General features: G+C 38.3%; 2 protein-coding genes across 4 annotated transcripts in view; one reads left to right on the top strand and one right to left on the bottom strand.

Annotated features, from left to right (window-relative positions):
• The window catches only part of LOC105174773 (protein EARLY FLOWERING 3-like), a 4,163-nt gene extending 1,063 nt beyond the window's left edge, over positions 1–3,100 (top strand). Inside the window, exons 2-4 of the mRNA XM_011097000.2 lie at positions 188–948; positions 1,584–1,635; positions 1,723–3,100. Coding sequence (XP_011095302.1) covers positions 188–948; positions 1,584–1,635; positions 1,723–2,739 — 1,830 coding nt within the window. The 3' untranslated portion in view covers positions 2,740–3,100. The remainder of the gene's footprint in view (positions 1–187; positions 949–1,583; positions 1,636–1,722) is intronic.
• LOC105174562 (clathrin interactor EPSIN 1) lies at positions 3,228–9,501 on the bottom strand. Of its 3 annotated transcripts, none has more exons than XM_011096901.2 (11): positions 9,261–9,501; positions 9,109–9,160; positions 7,542–7,621; positions 7,339–7,417; positions 7,086–7,169; positions 6,791–6,936; positions 6,472–6,684; positions 5,810–5,964; positions 4,931–5,124; positions 3,846–4,224; positions 3,228–3,734 (listed from the first exon to the last, which is right to left on the bottom strand). In XM_011096901.2, the coding sequence occupies exons 1-11, from the start codon at positions 9,299–9,301 to the stop codon at positions 3,517–3,519; spliced, it is 1,641 nt and encodes a 546-aa protein (XP_011095203.1). In that variant the 5' UTR covers positions 9,302–9,501; the 3' UTR covers positions 3,228–3,516. The 3 variants fall into 3 exon arrangements, with proteins under 3 accessions (XP_011095203.1, XP_011095126.1, XP_011095044.1); XM_011096824.2 differs by having other exon boundaries at positions 3,228–3,737; positions 7,339–7,414; positions 9,261–9,500; XM_011096742.2 differs by having other exon boundaries at positions 3,228–3,737; positions 9,261–9,499.

Raw genomic sequence — 9,715 nt, 5'->3', positions numbered from 1 at the left:
TTTTTTTTTTTTTGGGGGGGGGGGGGGGTGTTCTCCCTTTGCTGTAGGCAGCTTAAAGGTTCTGACTTCATATATGAAAGGGAATGAAAAATTTTATTTTATTCTTTGGGAGACTTTCCTCTCATTAAGCTTGTGGAGATATTACCACTGCCTGACCGGGGTTGTTACTAACAACTTGTGCCTGCAGGGACTTGCAAATGAAAGGGGCATGTTTTACACTTATCAGCTGCCTAATAGACATCAATCTGAGAAACAATACAGCCAATATTCTGATTTGAGCACTCCATTGACAAAAGTTAAGCAGAGAAAGAAGTTGGATGAAGATGACTTTAGAGTCCCAATTTTCGTCCAGTCGGTTCCAAGTCAAGAATATGGTAAATATACTTATGACAGGGAAAATCTCTCCCCCTCCAACCATTCTAATTCCAATCACCCATCGAAAAAGCAAGGAGGCAAATGCCAGACAGAAGAGAATCCAGAAGAGTTTTCGACTGACCGGGTTAAAGCCATCTCAAACTCATCACCTATTGAAAAAGCTGAAGGTCTGAAGAAGCAAACTGATTCATCTTTGTGCCATGAACCAGGAGATAATCCTGCTGATAGTGTTGACAGGTTAAAGACTGATGACAATGTTGAGACAGATCTCTGTGCTGAGTCAGAACCTGTTTTGTCGGAGAACATTGCAACAGTAGACAAAAGAAATTCTTCTACTTCAGTGAGGTCATCACCATCGGAAGATCAGAATATTTGCCATGACCTCAGTAATGAGACAGAATCTCGTGAAGACGGGTCGAGTAGATCATTGCAGATGAGGAAACTGGAGAGGGGTGACAGTGTGTCTGAGAGTTCTGGTGTGGATTCTCTCTCCAGGCCGGATATAACACCTGATGATGTGGTAGGAATAATCGGCCAGAAACGTTTCTGGAAAGCCAGAAGAGCTATTGCTAAGTAAGTTATGAAGCTTAATGTGTTCTATCATATTATCTTTGCTGTGTGGAGCATTTGGATGAAAATCCTATTTTTTCTTTGCATAAGTTGATTTGTATTTGTACTTCCTAGAGTTGATCGGCATTGATGTGGTGGCTGAGAGTGTAAGAATACGTCTAAATGTACCAGGAAACTGGCTTTTGTTCAATCGTTTTAACCCCTAATAACCAAATTTTCTTTTATTGGTTCATCTTTGTTTTTTCCTAGTTGTTGTTATGATCATACTAATACGAACCATGAATCTTCTCGAAATATCCCCAAGTGAGTGCAGTAGAAACAACAATATTTGGAATAATGAAGGTCTTGAAGGTGCGGGGCGAAGCAAAATTCAAAGATCAAGAGGGAGAGCCTCCTGGAGAATATGTTAGAGGGGAAGAAACATTAGTGTTGAATTATTTTCTTGTATGAAGTTGACAATTTGGGAATAATATGGTGCCTGTACAAATTGAAGGAACCTTATGCATATTTTCTTATTCCTCCTTAATAGCATATTCATGAATTATATTTCTCCTTTGAGAGAAGATGATATTTTGGGGATTAGATTGTTCTCACTTGGTTGCAGCATGGCTTTGACCCTATTCTTTTCTGCTTCACAGTCAACAAAGAGTTTTTGCAGTTCAAGTATTTGAGTTGCATAGATTGGTGAAGGTGATGGTATTTTTTGGTTTAAGCGGTTTTAAGATTAACATTCTGTACTTTTGTTATTACTCACGTTTGTGCGCAACTCTTTACCAGGTTCAGAGATTGATTGCTGCATCACCACATCTTTTGCTCGACGACTCAGCTTATGTAGGCAAACCAATGAAGTCTACACCTGGAAAAAGAACCCTGTTGAATTATCCTGTTAAAGCAGCTATTCCTGATGTTTCCAAGGAAAAAGGTGAATCAGAGAAGCCTAGTCGCAGGAATGAAAGCTCGGCCGAAAATACCCTTGGCCGAGGGTCTTTTTCTTCCACACAAGCCGGTGTACCTCCCCAAAGCTGCATGCCCGTGAGCAGCAACTCTCAAGCACCACCGATGAATAGCGACCATAATGCTGGGCCGGGGTGTTTCAACCAACCGCATGGGTACCATTGGTTAATTCCTGTTATGTCTCCTTCTGAAGGGCTAATCTATAAACCATATCCTGGACCTGGGTTCGTGGGTCCAGCCTGCGGAGGTTGTGGGCCCCCTGGATCAAATCCAATGATGGGTAATATAATGGGTCCTGCATATGGAGTTCCGGCTCCACATCCTCAGTATCAGTGGCCGCCAACTTTTCCCCTGGCTGGGCCTCATGGGTACTTTCCTCCATACAGCATGCCAATGATGACATTATCAGGCTCATCTGTCGACCAAATGAACATCCCATCTATTCGAGGTCAAGCTTCGACCGGGGAAGCCAATGTCAACGTCCAACTTCACAAGTCATATGCTATGCCGAGCAACAACAACCAAGCTTCTCCCGAGGCTTTGAACAATGTGCATGTATCTAAAGATATGGAAGTACAAGCCAGCACGGAAAGTAGCCCTATTGATGTACTGCATGATGGTCGAGCAAGCAGCATTGTGGAAGGCAGAAACATCCTACCACTATTCCCCACGTCTCCAGCTATCGACACTAACTCTAGCCCCCAGCTGCCTCAGCCTGAGCCTGAGCAGACAACTCAAGTGATCAAGGTTGTGCCTCATAATGCAAGATCTGCAACTGAATCTGCTGCAAGAATTTTTCGGTCTATACAAGAAGAGAGAAGACAGTATGATTCTGCTTGACCTCTTTGTGTCTTGGACCACCAGTCCATCTTGAACCACCTGCTGATTCACATTGGTTTGGTTTTTGAGGTTCAAGTTGTTCCAGCTATTTTGCTCTGTGACTTTTGTAACTGGGATCTTTTGTCTTAGAATGGTTGCAAGTTGTGTAGATATAGCACTAGATCGATACTGTATGGCAGTGACAGTGATTATTACAGGTGTTGTATCCATCTTTGTACTTCTTTTTCGTTTTTGTAGTTTGACATTGGGACTATTCATTTATTTTTGACAAAACTAAGTGTAATCAGTCATATAGAGATAGTGCTTTATGTATCAAAATTGGTTAATGATAATAGTTGGGGTTTGCGTTCTATAATGTGCACACATTGTTTGTGGTGAGGTGATAGAAAGGTTAACTGTAGGGGTTACCTTTTTGAGGATTGGATGTATACGTATTTTCATTTTTTAAGTAGATGTTAAAGACCGTACAATCAAATATTCAAGTAAAATCAGATAAAATGGCCATCTTTTAGTATAATTACTGAAGACCAAAAGCAAATTTAGAGAAGTTGACCATACATACTCCCAGTAGAAGACTACAACTGAGTTTCCAACCAAATGCAAGAGCGACAACTCGGCTCAGATGCATATACGAGCAACAAACACTATAAATATGGGAGATCCACAGAGGGTATACAAAAACATCATCCGTCTTATATCATGCCCAATCCAATCCTTGTTGATATTTGCAAGTGAGAATTGTGGAAACAAGTAATAGCGTTTCGCGAGAAACGTAACTCATTTCTGAAAGCCCCCAAATTGGTATTGCTGGCTGCCTAGACTTGAGAAGAAGTCGTTGCCTTTTGATGTTGATGTGAACCCAGATTTTCCTATTCCAGATCCGGTGCCCATAGCTTGGCCCATGTAAAATGGAGGCAAAGGCCCCTTGTCTTTTTCTTCTGACCCATCAGTCAATCCTCCGACAATGCCAACATCTGCTAGGTTCACCTTCTTGGCTGCTGCCAAGATTGGATAAAAGTATCAGCATAAACCATAAGCTGCTGATCAACTAGCAATGCATTGTGGCAAACTAACATAGTGCAAGCTGCCAGTGAAGAAGTACTTACGTGCTGTTATATTTAGATCAATCAATCCACGGCTTAAAGAATCAGCCCATATTCCAGATTTGACTTGAAATCCTTCCTTCTTGGGTGTTGACTTGGTTTCAGTTGAAGATCCATTCATGTTCCCATGGCTTCCATCACTAGGAGAACTTTTGTTAGATACTGTTGGCAAAGGATCTGTATGAGAAGTGAATGGCCCAAAAGGATCGGATCCATCAAAGTTGGCAAGTGGAACTGCAGCAAACGGATCTACTGCAGTAGTAGTTCCATCAGAGTTAGAAGCCTTCTTGTCAGGCTGGGACACGGGACCAGGAACTGCAAAAAAATCCATTGTCGTAGAAACAGCAGGACTAGACTGGAACGCAAATGGATCAAAATTTGTCTGCACAAATGGACCATATTCATTAACTCAAGGGGAAGGCCTAAGCATTTCTTAGCATTAAAAATGCTAAAGAAAACATATTCAAATCTTAAAAATAATGCTAACGAGCACAGTCTGCTACCCGAGCCGCCAAAATAAGAGAAAAGGCCACATTCTCAATAAAGGAAAGACAAGATCATTATGAGTGCTTGTTTCACAATTTACCATAAAGGAGGCACTAAGTAGCTAAGAACAAGAAACCACAATATGCCTGACAAATAAATCATAGCCTAGTTTAGGACCAGTAAGTCCCGTCATCTACCTAACACTACTAAGGTTCAGAAGAAAACATTCATGGCAGCTTCCACTGTCGTCTTTCACATCCTTCAATATCTCTCTACAGAATTAGCAACTTACCTAAAGTTCCTAGCTCTGGTGACTTGAGGACACTCATTCAATTTTACAGGGAAAAATATGAGAAATTGATCGACAAACAAGGCAGCTGGCCCTGGCACTGGAGAGATTCTCAACAACCAACCTTTACTCACTTCAATGCCCCGTAGGAAGGAGCTCGCTCATGCACTGAAAAGGATACGAACACAGATGGACCCCTCATGCATGCACAAGAGTGAATCATGTAGGGCAGAGAAACTATACGATCATTATGTTTGCCAATTTAGAGTAATGATGTCCCTTAATCTTTCTAACATGCAGGTGGAAGCCTTACCTGAGTCACAGGACTTTCCCCAGCTTCTGGTTTAGGTGTTGCCGATACAAAATCAGCATCGGCAAATAAATCACCTTCTGATGGATCATTGTCCAACAAAGTAGACTTATTTGATGGAACAGATATTGGTGCATCCAAAAGATCAACAAAATTTTGCCCAAAAAGATCCACTTGGTTGCTTCCAGGAGAAGGTTCTGTATGCAGCAAAGAAACAACAAATAAGATTCAGGTCCTGGTAGGCATAGCATTATTTCTCCAGTCAACAACTCTATCAGGAAAACTGCAGCAGGAAAGAGGGTGGCTATAGCAGGTCATGCATACTGTTATCAATACAAAACTTGGACCATCTCATGCAGAACCAAAGTAAATTGAAATGCAAAACAGTCCAGCATTGTATTGACTTTTCTTGTACCAAGTTTAAGGAGAAATCGCACTATTGTTACATGCTACAAAACCTTTCTTTGTGCGGTATTTAAGTTCAATATTGGAGGTCGTAGCGGTGTGGGCATGCCAGGAGGTACATAGAGGTCCTGAATCGTAGTTGAATTGAGACCAAGAAAAAGCTATTTAATCTTAGTTTTTAAGAAGTTCTTTCTTTAGTTTTCGAGTGTTTCACTCTGTTATCGTGGGTTTATGGGAAAGTGGACAGAAGCATTTTTTTCCTCCGCTACACTTTCATCATTACAGCTGCCTCCAAATGCCATGGTATATTTCCATAAAAATTAACAGCTTTTAAATTTCAGTTAAAGGTGACTGAAAATAAAGCAATATGTCAGTTGGGAGAATGTGCAGCCGTTTTGTCCACCCTCTGCCAGTAAAACAAAAAGTTTTCTCCACAGCATAATGATATAGAAATCACTTAGAAACTTCTAAACTTACTAGAACTCGAGCTCCCCCGTGGATCAAAATCATCAAAATCTTCATCATAATTGGTTGACGATGCATTTTGTGAGGGAACTGAAGCATATTCATCTGGCTTGCTAGTTTTTGTTCTTATTCTTGATGCACCACTGGCAGGAGACTCTTGTTCGTTGCTGCAAAACATTGCTCGAATTTAGAGAGAATAAAGCTGAGATACTATCAAAGAAAGCAATGACTAAATCAGTAACACAAGAAAATCTCGGCACGAAACTTATGCCCCATAGATAAATCAAATTTTTTACTCTTTAGTTCAATTGAAAATACACATTGATCTGTAAATTGCTGATGTGTTTGCAACTTATGCAAGGCCCCAGAACCAAAGGCCAAGCTGAGGGAGAGCCAAACAGATCCAGAAAAGAAGAAACTTTCAAGTGAAATTACTTTTTGAGTATAATTCATAACTTCATTACAGATGTGCAAGAACAGTGAGTAAAGTGCATTCACAAAGAGAAATAATTTGAAAGATAATATAGTATCCACCTGCACCAAAAAACATACAAACTAAAAATCAAACAAACATTTGTAGTTCACTCAAAATCAAACATGGGCTAAGAACACTCTACAGAAAATAAAGGGAACTCTATGAGTCACACTGCAGCAATAGACGGGATAACACAGACCTGCCATGGCGAGGAGGCTCTTCCTTTGATTTTGTAGTCTTCTCATACTTATCTTCACCATATCGATCCCTATCCTTATAACTACCCCTAAATGTTTCATTGTCTCCTGAATTACCAAATCCTCCATATCTATCACTACTCTTAAAGTTAGTGCTACTGAATGAAGCTGCACCTGACTTGTATGTTATTCCAGATGATGAAAGTCCAAAATACCTGAAAAGTAACAGCAAAGTAAATCCACAACACCCATTAGGAAAGCAACAGAAAAAAGAGGCGTAGAAGCAATAAACACAATATTAATCTCAAACCATGGGCTTACTTTTCACGGTTGGCGGCAGCTTTGTCCCTTACTTCTTGTATTTTGTCTTTGTCATTTAGAAGCTTCACAATAGTCTCAGCCTTTTTTCTTACATTAATCCCCACATCCTTCCCACTTGGCTCTACATATTCAAAACTCGCCAGAGACTGGAGAAATGAAAAAATGGAAGAAGGAAGAAATCAGTATGAATAAAAACAAGATTGGCATACTCCATTAACAATTAATAATCTAACTATTCGCGTTCATCTTTAGATAATGTATAAATAAAGGCATAAAGAGGAAAGAAGATACATACAGATATCTGAAAAGTATGTTCTATTATGTCATCAACAGCACGTTCAGATCCATGTGCCACCAGATACTCTATGACAGACAATGCCTAACACAGAGAAATATTAGTTCTTTCCCAATCTTTTCAAAGGTCACCAAATAGGAAATGGAAAGATCAGAATAGATGTAAAACTGTAAAACACAAAGAAAAACACAGAAGTCAGTTTACTCATTCAACCATGTAAGTAAGTTGCTATACAGAAAATTCCCACTGCTACCTTGTAGACAAAACGCCAATTCTTGCCAGTCTCAGTCAATCTTGTCCACAGGACATTCATAACCATCTGACAGTCACTGCTGCATTATATCTCAACATATCAGACATGTGAGTTGGAAAGCAAATCAGGTCATTCTTTATATACTTATAGCATAGAAGAAGATGATGAAATTTACATAAATATGTGAGATGAAAAATCAGTACAATTTCTTTGTGGCCAGTGCTATCTCTGCCAATACTGTGCCATGCGGACCCCAAGGTGCATCATCTGTTGCATCTAAAACCTAACTCAAATAGAAAAGTAAAAAATGCATTAATATATAATGCCACCATTTCAATACAAAGTAGACTAATGGAATATCTATATAATCTAATAAGTTAAATAAATAGCGCATCAGTTTACCAATTGATACCAGAATTTTTTGCAGAAAATCAGGATGTGTCGTGATAAAAAGAGGTTATGTTGTCCCATCGACAAACCATGTATGCATGTAACAGATCAAAGATGTTCACCACCTCTATATAAAATATAAAGAAATAGATACAATCCAATTCATATGCCATTGAAGATGGTATGGCTCTTTATCTTCTTGGCTACTGAATCCCTCGCAGGCCCCAATCAAGATGATGGAAGTATTCACACAATATTACCAAAGGACTCTTTACTTTCTTCACTATCGAAAGGTGATTGTCAGCATAGATAAGTAGAGAAAGAGAGCGTATGAGTGCGAAGTTTCCAAGTTTTAGTGTTGATTAGTCTTCAATCATATAATAATGTCTCAGGACAAACAACTGAGCTAAGCAACATGATCTCGGTAAGCGTTGCAAAACCTTTGAAGAGAATAACTCCCAGTCACTTTTCACAAGAAGCAGCCAGAAACTAGATCAACCCAGTTGCAGCGAAATTCAATTTGTTTCACGTAATGAAGCTTATTCTCCCATTACCCATAGTTGAAAGTATCAGTATCCTATAATATTAATGGTCCTATTCGAGAAAAATGAAGCTGTATATTATTTCCTGCCGTTACATGTATTGCCAATAGTATCCAACTTGGGCATGAAAATCTTGATATTAGATTTTGTATGAGAGAGATCTTGATATCATTGGTTGAATCGAATATTATCGTGATAATACCAAGTTGTATTGGATGTTATATTCGAAGCCTATAATGGAATTTTTACTTCTTTCTTTTTTTTTGGGGGGGTGTGGGGGGGAGGGGGTTCTGGATTTGTGAATGTTGCATTTCATACCAATGAACGTCTTTCTCTCTTTCTTCTTGGAAATTTAAGTCTGACAATTACATTATGTTTAAAGTTATTAATATTTGATGCAAAATGTTTTTACAATGTACCAAATACTAGGATGGTAACTTGTGGTACTTGTATATTCAGGTAATATCATTGCTACGTCTATAAATTCTTTAGCATATTACAACATACTTGTTTCATAATGTTAAAATTATTGTAATACACCTCAAACGACATGGAACATCTCCCGCCGAATACCACTTCCCCCATCAGTATCAGCAGAAACCATTTAACATGTCAAAATGATATCACATAACATATTTCTTATGCAGAGCGATACAGAGTACCGCTTACCCCATCGGCTATTAGTAGATTAAAATATTGTGTAAATTCCTAATAAACTGACAACAGTAAACTGTCAACAGAATTCTCGAACTAATCACTTCATTCATAACCAAACCTGCATCAAACACAAATAATCGACAAGTTGAACTCAGAAATAATCCTATAAATTAACAAATACCTTCTGTTCGATCTCCGGAACCTTCAAAACCTTCAAATTCACTTCTCTCTTTCTGTGTGTACATGGAGAAAAATAGAACCAGGTGAAATTAATTAATATACAAGCTGAATAAGATAAGGAATCCAGAAAACGAGATAGAAAGAGAAATATACATTTCGCGGACAGTTTGATCGAAGACCTTCACAAAATCCATCACTGTATCTGTTAAGCTGGAACAAAAAAATAAGATCAAAATAACAATTCCTGAGGTAGATCAGAAATAAATTCGAATAATTGGATTGAATTATCGGGTTTTTATTTGTGAAGGAATGAGGAGGCACCCTTGAGTAAAAAAGATGAAAGCGAACACGATGAATCAGAAGAGAAGGGGTTTATGACTCAAAACTTTTCAATCACAATAGCAATGAGATTTTGTTCAATTGACCAAAAGTCATTTAAAAAATATATAAAGTAATTTGATGTTTGTTTTTATTTAATACATAAATATTTTATAAGTTAAATTTTTTATTCAATAAAAAAATATTGAATGAAAATTTATATTATTTTTTATTTATTATAAATTAAATAAATATTTTGGCCAAACTATTTCGTACATTTTATTATAATA

The sequence above is a fragment of the Sesamum indicum genome, linkage group LG1 (assembly GCF_000512975.1).
Source record: "Sesamum indicum cultivar Zhongzhi No. 13 linkage group LG1, S_indicum_v1.0, whole genome shotgun sequence".
Classification (NCBI taxonomy): Eukaryota; Viridiplantae; Streptophyta; class Magnoliopsida; order Lamiales; family Pedaliaceae; genus Sesamum; species Sesamum indicum.
This window is presented reverse-complemented; position numbering and strand designations above follow the sequence as displayed.